At 35.4% G+C, this 18,034-nt stretch overlaps 1 protein-coding gene across 5 annotated transcripts in view; it reads left to right on the top strand.

The window, feature by feature from the left end:
- The window catches only part of ASAP2 (ArfGAP with SH3 domain, ankyrin repeat and PH domain 2), an 81,926-nt gene that overhangs the window by 49,198 nt on the left and 14,694 nt on the right, over positions 1-18,034 (top strand). For 3 of the 5 annotated variants that reach the window (XR_003535375.1, XM_027690322.1, XM_027690319.1), the window contains exons 10-20: positions 1,282-1,290; positions 4,819-4,922; positions 5,036-5,105; positions 10,214-10,301; positions 12,120-12,168; positions 12,277-12,443; positions 13,995-14,128; positions 14,870-14,964; positions 16,692-16,881; positions 17,305-17,390; positions 17,586-17,701. Coding sequence is in view for 4 of the 5 variants with exons in the window: in XM_027690322.1 (XP_027546123.1) it covers positions 1,282-1,290; positions 4,819-4,922; positions 5,036-5,105; positions 10,214-10,301; positions 12,120-12,168; positions 12,277-12,443; positions 13,995-14,128; positions 14,870-14,964; positions 16,692-16,881; positions 17,305-17,390; positions 17,586-17,701 (1,108 nt within the window). In the remaining variant the exon portion in view is untranslated. The remainder of the gene's footprint in view (positions 1-1,281; positions 1,291-4,818; positions 4,923-5,035; positions 5,106-10,213; positions 10,302-12,119; positions 12,169-12,276; positions 12,444-13,994; positions 14,129-14,869; positions 14,965-16,691; positions 16,882-17,304; positions 17,391-17,585; positions 17,702-18,034) is intronic. The other 2 variants (XM_027690321.1, XM_027690318.1) reach the window with 1 other exon arrangement.

The following is an 18,034-nucleotide window of genomic DNA, read 5'->3' as shown; positions in this document are numbered from 1 at the left end:
GGCTGGGGCAGTTTGGCAATCCAACAAATAAGTCTTTTTTGAGTTTCGATTATGATTGCCGTTAGATTTAATGAGTTCTGGAGTAGTTTCATTTGCAGACTCTGATCTGGAAGTAAGCATCCTTTGTATACTGTAATCCTAAATATTGGGTGTACTTTTGTTTCAGATTGCTTGTGCTTCCTCTTCATATAAATAAATGCTAGCCAGCTTCCTTTGTGTGGCTGCTGGGCCATGAAAAGTGATGAATGAGCCCCCTCCCCCTTTTCAGATTCTCTTTCTGAAGGGATCATGATGAAATAGTTTAGTCTGCAGAGCTCAGACTTCCTTGATCTTTTCCGGTCTTGCTTTGATCGTCCCATAAAAGTTACGATGACTCCTGGCTTTTACTGGTGACAGGTGATGGTTGTTGAGCAACGTAAATGAGTGAAAGATGTCCCTGCCCACAGCCGGGGGTTGGACTGGATGACCTTTAAAGGTCCCTTCCAACCCAAATCCATGTGATTCTGTGACCTGCTGACAGGCATTTGGAACAGCCTCGAACGCTCTTCATTTTGAGATGCTGTTTGTTACCTTGTGAAGTTTGTGATAATGGCCATTATGTACAAAGCTCCATACAGGCTGCAGGCCCTTTCTTAGATTCTGCCTGGCATTCAGGACTCACTGATTTGCCAAAAACTTCCAAATTTGAGCTCTGCAGAATTAGAGACTAGTGATCCTCATGGAAATGGTGACTGCTTTGGGTTCACCATTAATTCCCCACTCTCAATAAGGAATCATTGCTGTTTGGAGTGTGTTAGCAGACTTCTTGTTTTAATTGGATCATTGCTCAAGGGAGATACCAGAAGCAGTTGGGTGTTGTGGTTGCTGCAAATGTTGCTTCTCTATGTTTGCCTCTTTATCAGTGATACTGATATTAAATGTATATGGAAGATGTGATAAGTACACATCTGTTCATAGACTCATAAATTAATACTACACATAAATTTATTATTTCTGCTGGGTTTGTGACATTTAAAAATGCAAGCATAAAAAGTGCTTTGTGCTATAGCTATTATTTCTTAATTCTGCAAATCTAGATATAGATGCTTACCTGCAGAGCACGAGAAATATAATTATTTTTAAAGTTTTTTTGAAAACATCAGTTAATCAGTGGGATGCCAAAGAGCTGTGATATAATTTACTGTTCAACCCAGTAATATTATTCTTGTTGCACTGTAATTTCCTTTACTATAACTGATTTCTTTTTCCTTCCTGAAATGCATTTACATTTTGTGACCGAAGTCTAGGAGAGTAAGTGTTACCATGTTTTAATGAAAATAGTTGGCATGATTTCCATTCAGATTTCAAGAAACTGGATTTTTCCTTAGAGCTCTTGTCTGTTGGGATGAAAAGACTGGTTCTTTCTTTCTTCACTTTGGTTTGTTTTATTACCAAAAAGGAAAAAAAAAAAGTTACCAGATTGTTCTTGGGAAAGAAAATTGCTGTAAGAGAAATTGATGATTTCTGTGACACTTTTTTTTTGAAAATTAAATCCAGTTGCTTGATCTGATGTTCTTGCAAGATTTTGAAAATATATGTATTTTTAATTAAAATGGACTTCGTGCAAGAAATTATAGAACGTTGACAAATATTGTTTCTGTTGTGTTTAAAAAAAGAAAACACACAAGCACTCATAGTGAACTTTCTTTTGTTGTGCCTGTAAATATAGTTTCCTCCTGCATAGAACTTCCTCAAACTTGGTTTGTATTGAAATTTCTTTTTGAAATGTCATTTTATGTACATCTTCGTAATTTTTAATTTTTAAACTTTCAGTTTTCAAACTGTAGAGGTCCTGCAAGTTTTGGAGTCACCCTTAGAGTTGTATTGCCTAAACTGTTCTCGTTTCCATGACCTTGGATGAGGTCATCACCTGTGACTATAGTCTTTAGATTTGCTTCTGCTTCTTTGGTAGTACCCGTAATCCATTTAGGCCTCTGTAAAATATGAGAAATTTTGTGTTTCTTGACAAAAATTATAGTAGCTGTGCTATAGGAGAGGCTTCCTGCAGGGGGTTCTGGTAGATATGTCCTTAGAGGCTCTGTGGGGCTGTAATAAGTAAGGGATGGATCTCTGAAACATCCTGCAAATGCCAGAGAAGTTCAGCTCTGGAAGAACTGTAAGGACTTTTTTGGCAGCTTTACACAGAGTAGTAATCTGAACAGTCTAAAAATCCTGCTCCATAGGAGCTGTGGAATGACTAGCAAAAAATTTGTGGTGTATAAGTTGAAGCACCTTGTATTGGAAAGGTCTATTGTGTTCACATAGTGGGGCTGATAAATAGGATTTTGGAATATCTCTTACCAGTAGTCACAGACCATCTTTAGAGAATACTGTTTTCAGATTTATTTCGTTTTTAGCTATGCTGTTCAGCTTGAAGTCAGTCTGTCTTTATAACTTCAGAACAAATAATTTCCAACCTCCTTATGGTCAGGGAAGTGGTTCGCTAAAAACATGCTGCAGTTAAATGACTCACCTTTTTTTTTTTGTGCCTATCTGCATTTCGAAGCTGATAAAATGGTCAAAGTTCAGTTTCTTAGGCTTGTGTACCTCAGTCTGTTCTGATCTTATTATGTTCAAGAGATATTTAAAATGACAATACTCTGTGCTAGGTATGTCCTCTATCCTGTGGTGATCCATTTCCTCCCATAGGTAATGTACATTGTTGCTACTCTTCTGATGAGGCCGTTGGGTCTGACTCTGTTATCTGTGATGATCTCTGTTATGTGCAATATGCAAACCAGAAATAAGGGAAGATCCTTTGGAGAGCCTGCATATGGAAAAGGCATGCTGAAATTGTCTGGAAGGATGTTAATTGTGATGGTGATTTGTGGGATGGCATCCTGTCTTTTAGGAGATAGATCAAAATCATGCACTTCTCGTCAGAGAGCTGTGGGAAACCATCATCTGGCAATAACCTTGGGCATTATTGATCTGGACATGACCTGAACTGAGGATTTAAAATGGCAAATATGTTTGTCCTTAGGTTCTTTTCATGAAATAGTATTAAATTTTTTAAAGATACTGTTCATAGTAATGAATGTGTGGAAATACACATCAGCTACAGCAGCTTCCTCTCCTGCTGAAATAAGGCAGGAAGCTTGTATTATTGATTTGCCAGTTTGGCCAAACACAGCAACTGAGTGTAAAAAGCTGAAGGGAGGGAGCTGAAATGCGGCAGAAAATAAGGCACAAAAAGGAGCAGCTCAGATTTAAGTAATGGGAATGGTGCTATGAGCAGGTGTTGGAGGTCACCTGAAATCTTTACATAATTGAGGATGGGGAGAACTGAAATTAATTTCCTGTACAGCCTCTAATCTTCCCGGGAATGGAGTTCCTTTACTGACTAATGGGAGGCAGAGATCAAGGCATTGGTAGGGCACAACTGGCAGTGTCAGATCAGATTTTCTTCAGAAGTCAGTAAATGTACACGTGCAGTGCTTCTTAAGGAGAGACAGGAATTTTTTATAAATGTTGTTGTGGCTCTATGTTGTGCAGACAGAGTGCAAAACCAAATAATTCTGTGTAAACAAAGTGGAGAGGAACGATAAACAGACTGGTTTAAATCTGAAGGCATGCTTTGTCAGGCACAAACATTTAAGTAGTGGTTTTGTAGCGCCTTTAAAAGCCTCAGATGCATGTTGTAGCTACCTAATACAGATTCCTAAATCGCTAGCTGAGAGTCAGGGAAGTGGGCACAGGTTGCTTCTGCTGAGAAGGAGCACCAAGGAGGATTGCAACCTGTTGAGCTCAGCTCATGGTTCTCAGGACCACTGAGCTCCAGCACTGTGTTCAGGATGAGCCTGAAATCCTGCAACCTGGAGGTGTGGAGTCCTCAGTGCTCTGAACAGGAGTGTAGGTGGTAGCTCTGTCCCTACCATCAGGTTTAGAATAGCTCATAGTCATGTAAGTGAGCTGCTTTGTGGGTTTTTCCTTTGCTACATTTGTATTATCTGCCTTATATAACAGAAGTGGAATTATGTCCATAGAGCAATGATAATAGAAAAAAAAGCAATTACAGGTATTAGTCATTGTTACTGTAGGCATTTAAAAGTCCATCCTGTCATGTTTCTGCTGCTAATATAGCATGACACATCAGATTCCTCATTTTCAGGTTCTTATTTTTTAAGAAGGTGGACTCTTGCAGCAGTGAGTCCTGCCTCTGGGTAGTTCTGAGAGCAGTGAGAAGGGTTTAGTTAATCCTTGTCTCTTCCAGTGCCAGAATTCTACTTTGTTCAAGATATTATGCTTTAAATTATTCTTCTTCTGGAAATGATTTTTCAGTTTTCTTATCTGACTCCTGAACTATATTACCAGGAGGTCTCTTGTACTTTTCAGACAATAACTTGACTCAGTTTCCACAAGGAAAATCACTTCTTCAGATTGATGTATGTAATTCTTTTTTTTACAATGGAAGGGTAGACTAGCAGTTGCAGATAATAATAATCTTTAATGTTTGTACCCTGTAGTGTTTGCATGAGCTGGAAAACCCACTGCTTAATTAAATTTTGAGCTAAACCCCCAATATATTAAGGCCAATAGTAAATCTAAATAAAGCAAGTAAAAGGATTTTGGCAGTTGCTGATAATGACTACTTACCAAATGGTTTTTGTGCCCTCTGAAAAAAGAAATGGATCTTGTTCTTTCTCATTGAGGAGGAAAAATATGCTTCATTTGGCCTGTTGGATTAGAGCAGGAAGGAAAAGCTCTAAAACTCATTAATGGGGAGTTAGTTTGGTTGAAAGTGTGGAATGCATTACAAATTGCTGTTGATTATTTCAGGATTCTCAGATTCGCCAGAGTACAGCTTACAGTTTACATCAGCCTCAGGGAAACAAGGAACATGGCACTGAACGGAATGGTAGTCTGTATAAGAAAAGTGATGGGTAAGTACTGCTGGAGTCTACTGGAAAAAACACTAGGTCCTAAGAACTGAAACACTGTCATACAAAATATATTTAAAACTGAGTTACCTTTTTTTTTCCCCCCTTTAAACTAGAATCAGAAAAGTGTGGCAGAAAAGGAAGTGCTCAGTTAAAAATGGTTTTCTTACAATTTCCCATGGTACAGTAAGTATTTGTTTTCAGTATTTTATGTACATGGTTGCTAATACAAAAAGGCAAGATCTACTGGTCTATATTTGTAATTTGGAATTAGCTAGATTCCTGATTCAGTGTTTTGAATATGAGTGATATTATTTTTTTAAGGCAACTTTTCAGAAATACATCAAGACATACACAGCATCTAAAAATACAGCTATTCTAATGCTTATGACTATTAATGGGAAAAAAGGGCTTTTTTAGTGACTCAGTACATGTAAATATTCATATTTTACCAGTCTATCTAAAAATATAAATTCGAACTTTTTTTTTTTTTTTCAAAGATATGGTTGGGCATTAAGCCATCTTTTAGATAGGAGTTAAACAACTTTTTATATTTGCAAGATAAACTGAGAGTAGATTTGCAAGATAAACTGAGAGTATGCTGAATCTCTCCTCTTCCCCAGATTTGCTGCTATATTGTAGTCTGTTAGGAAGGTAGCTCCTGAGAAGTAGCTGTTGGTGAAAGCCAACTCTGAAAACAACTTCTGCCAGAATGACAGGAAATAGAGACTTACGAGTCCCTCTCTTTTACTGCTACCAATATTTGAAACACATTAGGCATAAATATTTAAAGTTTGTTAAAATTCTAAAAATTTATACTTCCAGGTTTTGGACCTTTTGCACTTGGCTTTCAACTTGATTTTGCTTTCGTGTAACTTTTCTCTTTTTATACTGTTTTCTCAAAAATTTTGAGAAACTTTCTTAAGGCAAAAAATAACTCAGTGACAGTATTTCCCATTCTTGGTTTAATAAACAGTCCTGTTTTTTGATCCTGTTATAACTTTTCTGTTCTTCATCCTGTTATGCCTGTTGCTATGACTACAAGTTGACCCTGGCAGCAAAAATGAATCAATCTCTCATTTGTGCATCTAACCATAAGCTGCTGCCTTCAGAATTGATAACCAGGAGTTAAGGAGGAGTGTAAAGCCAGGCCTGCAAAGCAGAGTCATTACTATGGCTTTGGAATTGTCTTTGTCAGAGAAAAGTCTGTTAGTGTATTCTGTGCTGGTGTCTGCGAGTGCTGTGATTGCACTTGGCGCTGGACATGCTGTGCCGGTACCAGTAGGAGTGTAGCTGGGGCAGCTCAGAGCTGGCAGGGGCTACAAAATCCACTTGCGGAGCAGAATTTGAAAACTTTCACATGCGAGTACAGTTATTGAGTCTGTCAAGATACTGCTTTCTTCTCTTTTTATAAGCTGTCTACCAGATGGTCTGACATTTTTAGAAGCAGTAAGTTCCCACTGAAAACAGTGGAGCCGTAGCTGGAAATCAGTTCGTAGATAGTTTAATGTGAGTTCAGATATGTGAGTTTCACAGGTTTGGTCTTGATTTTCCTATACTACAACAGTAAAAGAGCCCCTTCTTGTTTTAAAATATACTCCTAAAAAGTATTTTTACTTCTTTACTCTCTTCCCCCTTATGTATTGATGGCAGTTTTATGTAAAACATTAATGAATATTTCGTAGACACTGAAACAAGTAGAAGTGATTTCTGTTTATTAAGAATTTTTTTAATATCTTCTGAGAATTCTGAAGGAACAACGTTGATTTCCAAGCTTTCTCAGGGTTGATATCTCCTGGTCTCTGAAATATGATATGCTGTTCTCTTGTCCCAGCAGTTCATTAAAATGAACCATCTCTCACAAATTCAGTTGACAGTTTTGTTTTCTTTATGAAATACAAATTTGTAAATGCTTTTCCTTTAAAGCCTAAGTATTCTTCATGGATTTCTCTTCTTTGGTCATGTAACCTCTCTTTGAGGGACTATTTTTTCAGTTAGTTTCTAGAACAGCTATCTTCAGGCAGTTGCAGATGCCGTATTCTGAGTTAAACTTGCCTGCCAAGTGCTCTCCTGACGCATGGAGAGAATATGGTTGGTTCTCTGTCAGTCACCCAGCTGTGGTACAGAATGTACCTGCCTGCATTGCAGAAGTTATACTTTTAGACAGCTAAAAGCTTCAAACAAATTAGCATTCATAGGGCAATGTGCAAGGTAATGGCTGATGGAAAAACAGACACTGGTCGTTTGTGTAATATTAGTAGTTGGAAATTTCCTGACATCTACCTGACTGCAATTTAACGTACATGGATGAAGAAACAATGAGAGAAGCAGATTGAACCATGTAATTAGGAATTCCTAAGTGCTTTTCAAATCAAGAAGTCACAAGGAAGAAACTTAGATTTCAGAAATGTCAGATTCCTCCAAGTTGATTTGTGTTTAAAGAACTTAAACGAAATTTGCTGGTTGTCTGCAAAAAAAGGAATATAAGATAGCCTTATTGTTGAGGAATCTTTCTTTGTTGTTCTTTCTTTACTACTGGGAAGTTTAACCTACCATGATGATTAACAGGACAATCTGAAGACAAAACAATCAGATTTAATATTTTTATTTTGAAGTTAATCACTGTGATATCCAGAAAAATATGCATGATGAAATCAGCCAACCAGTCTGTTAAGTGGACACATTAGCTTGTGCCTTTTGTAAAAGTCAGCTCTGTATCATGGCACTCCTGTACTGTTTCAGATTCCTAACGTTTTGATTCCTACACTTACTGTTTGTTGCTGGAACAGATCCAGTCAGTCTTACTGGATAGGGGATTACCATTTCTTCAGGAAGTAGCATGAGTTGATGCTTACGTCTGTGTATGGCATGATAAGAGCAGCACATCTTTTGAAGATTGTTAGCATGGTTGTTAACAAGGTGTCCAGAAATTCAGCAGTTTTCTGAGCAGAGACTTGAGCAGGAAAACGAAGCTCAGAGGATTCAAAGAAATAGCATAATAGCAGTTACATGTTTGTTATCATTTTCTACATCCAGTGTCTCCTAATCCTGCCAGATGTCCAGATCCATCTACAGTAGCTTTGTGTGGCTAAAGAATTTGTACAGCCTTACCTCTCTTTGTCTTTTACCTCCAACTTCTCCCCAAGCACCATCTGCCATGTGATGTATACATGTTGTCCACCAAGTAACAGGCGAGTGTCAGGGTGGTGGGTGGGGATAGACTGTTATTTGCTGCAGGGTAGAAGCATGAATGAGGTGGTATCAACCACATGCTAAGGGTTTTTAATACCCTTGTTAATGCTGATTTCAGGTTAGGAGATCCTCAGATAAAAGCTTTAGAATATGTATGTAGAATATGTGTGGCCCAGGATGTGTTCCAGGTTGTTGCAGCCATTTCTTCAGGTTCTCAGATCCCGATACAGAATTATTTATGCTGCGTTCTCTTGTCCAGAGAGACGGGTTCTGTGTGCATTGGTCTTGCAGACCTCTCTGAAGTATTTTAATGCATTCATTTACAGCTTCATATTTCATAAGTTATAGAAAACTAATTAGGTCCTGAATGTGCTTCAGATCCAAAGTCCCGGTGCAAGGGGGTTCTCTCTTAACCTAAATGTACGTGCATTTTTACATTCTCACAGAGGCTGTGAGAAAAGTATATATGAGTTGCCCAGTGTCTATCTAATTAATAATTTATAAATATTTGTATATAAATATATGTAGTTATATATTTATATATAATTTATAACTAAATAATTAAATCTGTATGCACTTTTACTACTAAAAGGAATGTCTGGAATTTGAAAAGCTATTTATTAGGCAGAGAATACAATGTGGTTGTCAATAAATTGTCGTCTTGCTGCCTCTGAAACCTCTCTTGGGTATAATTCATTTTACATTGACCAGCAAGTGACCTGCAGGTTTATTGTTTCAAAGCTTGCATGACTTTGTTTTGTCTACTGCTTATGCTGGGCAAAGCGTGAGCCTGCTGTTTTTCAAGGACACCATGCTTCTTTTTTTTTCAAACAGGAAAAAAAACCCATAATTGTTTGCCTTCTTATGTTTCTCTGTGGGTTTGATTTTTTTAAAACTGGTGTTCAGATAAAATGATGTTGTTCTTTTTTGGCCAGCTACATTGTTTTATCAGATTGTTTCAAGGGAATCTGTACTCTTTGGACTTGTTGTCCCTTCTTTTTTTGAATTAAATGTTTTCATCAATAAATTTAGAAAAGATTATGAGAATATCTATGTTTCTTATGATTCATTGCAAGTTAATTACGTTATGTGATAGTTCAGCTTCATTTGATAATGTGTTTATGAATATTGCTATCTTTATGATAGTACTTTCCTTATGGTTTAAATGACTGTTTTTCAGATATTATTGCCTAGAGCAAAGGCTCACTAGTTAAATCTGTTTTCATGATTTAATTATTCTAAAAGAAGAGTGAAACTAGTTATCCATTGTAGGAAGTGTAAGCCATTCCTCAAGTCAAGTTTACAAACGGGTCTTTCTAGGTCCTACCCTTGGTCTGTAGAGCAGGTGGGTCAAGGGAAAGAAGAGGTTAGTGCAGAGGTGCTCTTTGAAAAGTCTTTGTAGACTTTATGAGTCTTTTTCAAAATGCAGGTTGCTTATGCAGTTTGCTGTGTTTTAGGAAAATATTGCCACTTTCTATTAAAAAAGGAACTGAAATCACTGAGAGGAACTTGACTAGAAAACATAAAATACATTTTGTTTTACTAGATTTTTTAGTAATCGACTAGCTCAGTTTAGTTTTACATATTCTTGCTTCAAGACTTCTCTGTGCAAACTTCCTATTTTCCTTCAATGTGTGCCTTTACTGATTTTAAAATTGAGCATTTTTTCTAGACTGGTTACCTAGGTCCCTTCAAAGACATTAGCAGGAGTCAAACTATTTCATTACTGAAAACTAAACAACTGAGTTTTTTAAAGTAAATGTCTGAGTGTTAAGGGATTAAATGTAGGATGAACCTGTCTCTTTTTCATGCCTGATTCCTTCAGATAAGTGTTACCGGTTAATTATAATTGAAGTGATTTTACCCCCTTCCCCTTTCAAAATTCTAGTGTCTATCCAGTTACCAGTGAATAAAATATTCAAATATAAGTAGTTTAAAAACCATGATGCAGATGAAAACATGAATCAAAACCTGGGTACCTTAAAAATTAAAGAGCCATTTGTCAAGTCTTCTTGACCAATGGGATGTTGTCCTGTGTTTTCAAACTGCAGTGCTCAGTCAGTATCACTGTACTAAAATGTGTGCGTTTTATCTTCAAATAGGCTAACCGACCTCCAGCAAAGCTCAATCTGTTAACCTGCCAAGTGAAAACAAACCCAGAGGAGAAAAAATGTTTTGACCTCATATCACGTAGGTTTGTTGTTTAGGTCTTTCTACTTGCAACTCATAGCAGAGGTTTGCATTATTTCTGTAGATGTGTCAATAATCCACTTGAACGTTTTCACAGTTGTAGAATTCTTCACTTTATAAAATGCCCTTCCTATGACACTTTGAGATTTCACTTATTTTAGCATACTGCAACTAACTGTACCTGTTTCTTTGAAAAACCGCTTGTTTTAAAAGCTATCTTAATTCCTTTTTTATATATAATTTTTGCTGTCTTACAATAGAGTGACTGTTTTTGCCATGACATCCCTCTTTATTTTGAAAATGTCATAGCTGATCATCTTCCAAAGTTATGATTTTTGCACAAGATAAAAAGATGTTTTTAAAACTTTAAAAAATTTAATTCTGGTAGTTGCAATGTAACAGTGAAGAAAATAATGAAAAAATTTTTGGTTTTGTGATCTCATTACAGATAAAAAGGTGAGATAAAGAGTCTATGTGTTAAACTCATCAAAACTGAATAATTTTGGCATCAGAATGGAGTGATACAAAATTATGTAGTAGAATGTTTCCTTTGTTTTCTCACTAGGACATTTTACTGAAATATGTATCTCAAATTATTTGGGGAGAAGAATATAAATTTATTCCTCATTTGTTCCTTTATCAATGCATAAAGTTCTTTCGCATTTGTAAATGTAAGCTGTGCTGCTTATATTAATAGACTAGAATGCATGTGTGCGATACAGTTTCTTCATTTTTGCACAAGTAACTGGGCTTCCCTGTTTACTTCTGCACTTTCTTTCTTTGTTGATGACTATGTCATGTTTTGCCCAATATCAGCTTGTCACAACGTTATCATACACTTGAAAAGGCACAACAGGCCTCTTGTCCTTCTCCAGATGAGTTTTTCTCTTCATTTTACTGTAGAGTTTAAAAATATTCCTTGTTTTTTACAGAATGCAAACTGCTGTATCATGGCAAGATAAAACCTCTTTATGTAGCACTTTCCTTTCTGTTCTTTCATAAATCCTCACTGTCTTAATATTTTCCATGTTTGAAGCTATCTTTTAATATATTTTTGCCTGAATATTTTTCAAACTTAAGAAATATTAATTTTAGAATATCTTTTTGCCAGTAGCTTTACCTCTGTTCTTCTCATTGACAATTCTAATTTTAACTCCAACTTAGTCATTAAACTGTGTCATATCTCATTTGCTTCATAGACTTAAAATGTATTATGCTTTTTTCTTTAGTAGTACACTATGATAGCAATGCTTAGAATTACAAAAGTAGTAGTAAATTGAAAATTGTGAGCTTGATTTAATTGAAACAGCTTGCAGCTTATGCTGGTTGTAGTTTGGACTTTACATCTGGCAAATTTGTTTTGCCATGTTTGTTTACTGTGGTTTTAAGAGCTCATTTGGACTCTTTAAATCTTTCTATCTTATATACACAGATAAACTCAAATATGAACTCTATGTTTTACTTGTCTCCCTCTCATCAGAACATTAGCCTTGTGATTACTAAGGTTATATCTAGAACATGGAAAATTTCCTATGCTCTCCTGCTGCTTATGCGATAGAAGCACAGCAGTGAAGAAAAAAGCTTCTGTTTAAAATGCAACAAGCCACCTTGTGTAAACATGGATCTAATCATAGATGAACTGTAGGTAATAAGAGCGAAACTTGCTAAATAGACTTTTTGTCTGTCAGCACTGCAGTGATGAGACTAGAGAGCTCAGGAATCATACATCAATTAATTTTAGATTTTTTGAAGAGATTTCTGCAAAATCAGTTTTTCAATAACTTTTTATAATCAGTATGTGAATTATTTATTGTACAGATGACAGAACATACCATTTTCAAGCAGAGGATGAACAGGAATGTCAAATGTGAGTTTCTTTGCTGATTTTATTCTTGATACTCATGTTCTGCTGAGACTTACCTTGAATTTTAGAAGTGCCAAAACATTTAATAGCAAAATATTACTACCATTTTAGATGGACATCTGTGCTACAAAACAGCAAAGAGGAAGCTTTAAATAATGCATTCAAAGGAGATGATAACACAGGAGAAAATAATATTGTCCAGGAACTGACAAAAGAAATTATATCTGAAGTCCAGAGGATGACTGGAAATGATGTTTGTTGTGACTGTGGAGCACAAGGTGACTCAATTAAGCATATTTCTAATTGGTAAAAATTCTTTGTCTCATGAGAATATTTAAGCTAATGTTTTATGCTTTCACTTTTACTCCTTATTTCACAAAAATTATACACGTAGTAGAATATGCTACAGTTTAATGGAACTACTTTAGTAAGATTGATTTGCTCTTGTCAGTGGGGAGAAAAGTTACTAAGAAGCTTATTTTTGTCCCATATATTTTGCTAATTGTAGCTTTTGGTTACATAAATAAGTGAACTTACATAAAATATGGTTTAATAATATAAGATTTAGGTAAAACTGAGCAGCCATCAGATACATGAAGCATTTTCTTAATACACCTTTTTTCTTGGGTTTTTTTGGTAATGTTTGACTAAGTGAGACAGGGAATATGTCTAAGGCTGTGCTCATTTGGAAAAGAATACACCTGCACTGACTATGGTTTGCAGTGTTGGTTTTGTTGATCAATGAATTTCTACTTTAATCCTCTTTAATTTATTTTTTAAATCCTGCTGTTTCCTGTGTTCTTTTATGTTAGAGAGGCGCTGCAGGGCTTAGGGTTTTTTGATGTGAAACTGTAGCTGAAAATATCAGATCTGATGCTGTCTGCACTTTATAAATCGATAGTTACTTCCAGCAATAGATATTGTATAAGACTATAGGAAGAGTCAATCCTGCTCTCTTAAAAGGATAAGAGTCTAAATAACAACTACCAAACCTTTGTCAAATAAATAAGTTGCTAAGCTCTCTGAAACTTTAGAAATTAATTATTTGTCTGGAAGATGAGGGAATGTTATAATAAAATTCAAAGTACCAGGAGAAAAGACAAGCAAGAGTTACCAAAGGAGAGGGATGAGCCTTAGTATTTTTGAAATAGTTGAGTGAGAATCCATTGTAGTGTGTGCTGTATGTGTACTTCAGAATCTCTTCTGCTTCACTTAGTCTGAAGTCTATACTTGAAGTACAAAAAAACGCCAACCCTGTAAGCATTGTTATTTCAGTTTAAACTGCACCTGTACTCACAGTTGAGAATGTGACACTGTTATATTAGTGGAAGAAAAGTGCAATTCCTGAAAGGTGTGTGAAGAATGACAAACTGGACTGGTTGAGTAGCTCCCTCAGAGAGCGATGTCCTTCACAAAAATAAAATAAATATTTTAATCTTCTTTTATCATTAAAAAACCCACTGTTTTTGTTTCCCAGTAAAGTAAATGTAAAGACATAAATTATAAAATATATAATTAATGTGCAAAAATCTTATTTTACTTAATAGTATGTTCAAAACTGTAAGTAAGCCAAACTGTAACCTAAAGAGATCGTGGAGAAAAAAACTCCAGGCCAGTTTAGTGTATAAGATGAGATAAAAAGAGCAGGTCATTTGATCAGGCCCTCAGCCCAGGGGAATACACACGACGTGCACCCCCAGACAGTGATTCTACAATTTTATAATATGATCTGTCCAATCCCAAAACTATTTCACTTCTGTATGCTACATTTTCTAGAGTGAAATAATCGTCTGAATAAATTTTAATTCTGTGGGTGTTTTCTGTTCCAGATCCTACCTGGCTTTCAACAAATTTGGGAATTCTAACTTGCATTGAATGCTCAGGAATCCATAGAGAACTCGGTGTTCACTATTCCAGGATGCAATCACTTACATTAGATGTGCTGGGAACATCTGAACTTTTGGTAATCAAATTGCTTTTATTAACTTGAAAATAGTACTGTCAAATACTTCTAACACAAGTATATTTTTAACACTTTACAATATGTTGTTCCACTCTTGAAAGTTGCCTCTGGATAAACATTATTTAAGAAAGCTTAATTCAAGTTTAATGGAACCTCCTGGAACATAGTGTCCTACAGTAAACTTTTTCTTATCTTAGAATTCAAGTTAGTAGAGGCTTCATATTTTTTATGTTTTCAGGTCTTTTTACCCTTGGTTGCTCTTTGTAAGAGCACAGCTGTTTGACATATAAATGTGCCTAAGATTAAAAATTGAAGGACTTGCAAATACTTATCCCATTAATTATTTAGCATTATTTTTAGAAGAGAACTTTAATCCTCAAAGAAAGAAAATTTATTCAGCTTTGCTACACAAAGAAGTTACCACTTGTCAGCTGCTCTGTGTGACAGTTCATATGTGTGTTCTTACCCAGCACAAAGTATTTGCCTTTATCATATGAACTGGTGTCTTGATGGATTATTCTGCAGTTATTGGTTCATGTACTAAATCCCAGCTGAAAATTAACATCCAAAAAGGTACCTAATCTGTTCTTTTTCACTGACATAGTAGCAGAACAAGGAATCAGAAATAAGAGATCCCAATTCTCGTTTTCCCTTGTCATCCCCTTGATGTGGCTAATATGTGTGTGGTCAGTAGCTGAACATGTTTATTAAGTGAGCTGTGGATTTATTTTTTTTTAACAGCTTGCAAAGAATATTGGTAATGCTGGGTTTAATGAGATTATGGAGTTCTGTCTGCCAGTTGATGAGACGGTCAAACCTAACCCAAGCAGTGATATGTAAGTAAAGAGCCACTACTTCTGAGAAGGGCAGATGCTTAATTTAATATTGCTAAGAGGTTGTGCCATTATGGTTTGGACTGACAGGCCATGGAAGACGTGTAATGTCTTATTTATTGTCTTAGAGCCAAGGAGGAAACCTTTTTTCTGATGCTTTGCTTGTCTGTTTTATTGAGCTTTGTCTGACTGTACCTTCCCTAGTAGTAAGGATTATTTTACCAACTCTCTGAATCATGGTTTGTGGGACAGAAACAAATTAACCATGACTTGTTGGGAACTTTAAAGACACACAAGGATAGGGATTAAAAAAACCAAAGCAATTAATTTTATCCTATTTAAACACGAAATAGAAATTGTAATAAGTTGCACATTTACTTGTAAGATACTGAACACGTAGTGTTTAGGAGCCACACCTAGGACTGAAGTCTGTAACTGTGTGGAATAAAGACAGAACATATAACTAAATTCCTCGAAAACACTGAACAGCGATGGCAGAGATACAGCAAGGACAGCTGCCTGCTTGGCTGGATACTACTCCATCATAAAAGAGCTAGTAAACAATGCAGAAGCAAATGCAGAATTGGCTTTGGATGAAGCTGATTTTACATTATGTGGACTTTTAGGCATTCTAACAAAACTAGTGTTTAACAGTGCAGTTTAAATAATTTTTGACTACTGCTATCAATAATAGTGCAGATTATTAATATTAATAATTAAAATTACTAATAATTTTACTGAATAGTAAAGCACTATAATAAGAACACTTCTAAAAATTTCTATGTAAGAATCATTTAGTTTGATACCTCTACTTATAAAATTTGGGGCTTTTTTATTGAAATGAGAATCTGAAGACAGACACTTTTTAAAAATCCAAAGGAATACTATCAAATGCTTTATGAACAAGAGCTATCCGTTGATTCAATTTGTTATTATTTGTTAGGTTCTTTTCTTTTTGCCTGTTGCCTAGTATCTAGGTGATAAGGTATGACTTTGTTAAATGTCTTCTGTGCAATATTGTGTACATCCCAAGAGCAGGTAAGGAGTTATGCCTTTGGGAGGCATGCAAACTCCTGTCCAGCTGTGATGGGGAGAGGAGTAGATATGTGTTATTGGGTATCAACAGCAAAAGTGATAACTCTTATGGATTCAGGTGTGCTAATTTTTCACCTTTTTTGGAAATGTAACTAAAAGCTCCACTACATCCTCCCTTTTACGATTGCGGTGAAAACTTGCTTTAAAGGATGTACTTTCACTACTGCGAATTCAAATTCAAGGCCTGGATAGTCTGTGCAGGGGTATAAGAAAGATTTTTTTTTTTTTTTTTTTTTTTTCTATCCCATGCCTTCCATCTCTTTCCAGCATGTGTACAGCAGTACAAGTCAGGTAAACATAAACCTGCAAGACAACATAAAACCAGCATTATGAAGATCTGATGTATCTTCTGTACATAGAGCTGGGTAGTCTTGACCTCAACTACATCCCAGAGTTTGGAAGGCAAAATTCATGGTCTGTCTTTGTATTGGATATTTGAGTCATCTTCTGTAACTGTATTTCATACTTGATATATGAGACTGCATGGTTACATGAATATTTAAAAAGAAAATTATCATAATGAATGAGAACTAGTCTTTCCCAGATCTTATTTCAAATGACTTGCATGTATTTATGGAAATGCTAATGTGTATCTTCTGATGAAAGTTATAGAAGTAATTCATATTCAATTTCAGGAATGCAAGAAAAGATTATATTACTGCCAAGTATATTGAGAGAAAATATGCAAGGAAAAAGCACGCTGACAATGCAGCTAAATTGCATGCTCTTTGTGAAGCAGTCAAATCAAGAGACATTCTTGGTTTAGTTCAAGTATATGCTGATGGCGTGGATCTCACAGAAAAAATACCACTGGCCAATGGCCATGTAAGTGTTGTAAATTTTATTAGTCAAATTGTTATAAATGCAATATGCATTCATTAATTAAAAATTATTTGAAAATAACGTCTGAAACACTGTTCTAAATGCTTGTCCTTTTAATGATGTACTTTAGCAATAGCAAAAAAAGATACTAAATAGTTTAAGCTAAAATTGGTTCCAAATACTATTGTATTTTAAATGTATTAAAATGCTAAACATAAAATCATTCAATAATCTGCTAGTTTTCAACCCGTTTGTTTGCTTTAAAGGAACAGAAGGGACACAATAAGTCTTCACAGGTGTTTTTAATGGTAGCATGTCTGAATATTTTGAAATGACACATTTTAATTGATCTAATTTATGTCTTAATAGAATTTCTGCTTCTCTGTAGATCAGAAGAAATAAATGTGTTTTTCGTTTTATTCTTAGGAGCAAGATGAAACAGCACTGCACCTTGCTGTTAGGTCAGTCGATCGAACATCACTTCATATAGTTGACTTTTTAGTGCAGAACAGGTAAGTGTATGGAAACTATATATTGACATTGCTTTTATATCAAGTAATACAAATACTAAATGAATACAAATACTAAAACCGTATTTGCAAACGTGATTTTATTCTTTAAAAATCTACGAATGAAAGCAATTTAATAATATAGGGTAGGAAACTTAAGTTTAATCAGCTTTCTTCTTCTTTCTTGTTCTCCAATAGTGGCAATCTAGATAAGCAAACCTGTAAAGGTAGCACAGCCCTGCATTACTGCTGTCTAACAGACAACGTTGAGTGCCTCAAACTGCTGCTGAGAGGGAAGGCTTCTATTGAAATAGGTAAAAGGGTAATGTGTGCTTCAATTTCCTATTTGTCGCTGCTTCAGATAAGAAACAGTGAAGTCAGAATAAGTGCATTTTCTCCTCAATTGTTTATCATCAATCTGTAAACATATTCTTCATTATAAGAAGAATCAATATTCACTGTTTATTTCAAGTTTAAAATTAACTTATACATTACACTTATTTTTAAACAGATTTAGATTTTTAATTGCTGTCTTTTATGTCTAGTTATATACTGCCATTTCATGGCTATCATTCATATATATCTATGACAGATTGAATTACTACTGCTTGTCATGGTCAGAGGGTTGATATGATTTGAACCTACAT

Source organism: Neopelma chrysocephalum, unplaced genomic scaffold (genome assembly GCF_003984885.1).
Source record: "Neopelma chrysocephalum unplaced genomic scaffold, ASM398488v2 Primary Assembly neopelma1_80b, whole genome shotgun sequence".
NCBI classification, from domain to species: Eukaryota; Metazoa; Chordata; class Aves; order Passeriformes; family Pipridae; genus Neopelma; species Neopelma chrysocephalum.
Note: the sequence above shows the minus strand (reverse complement) of the source record. Positions and strands in the feature narration are given on the sequence as shown.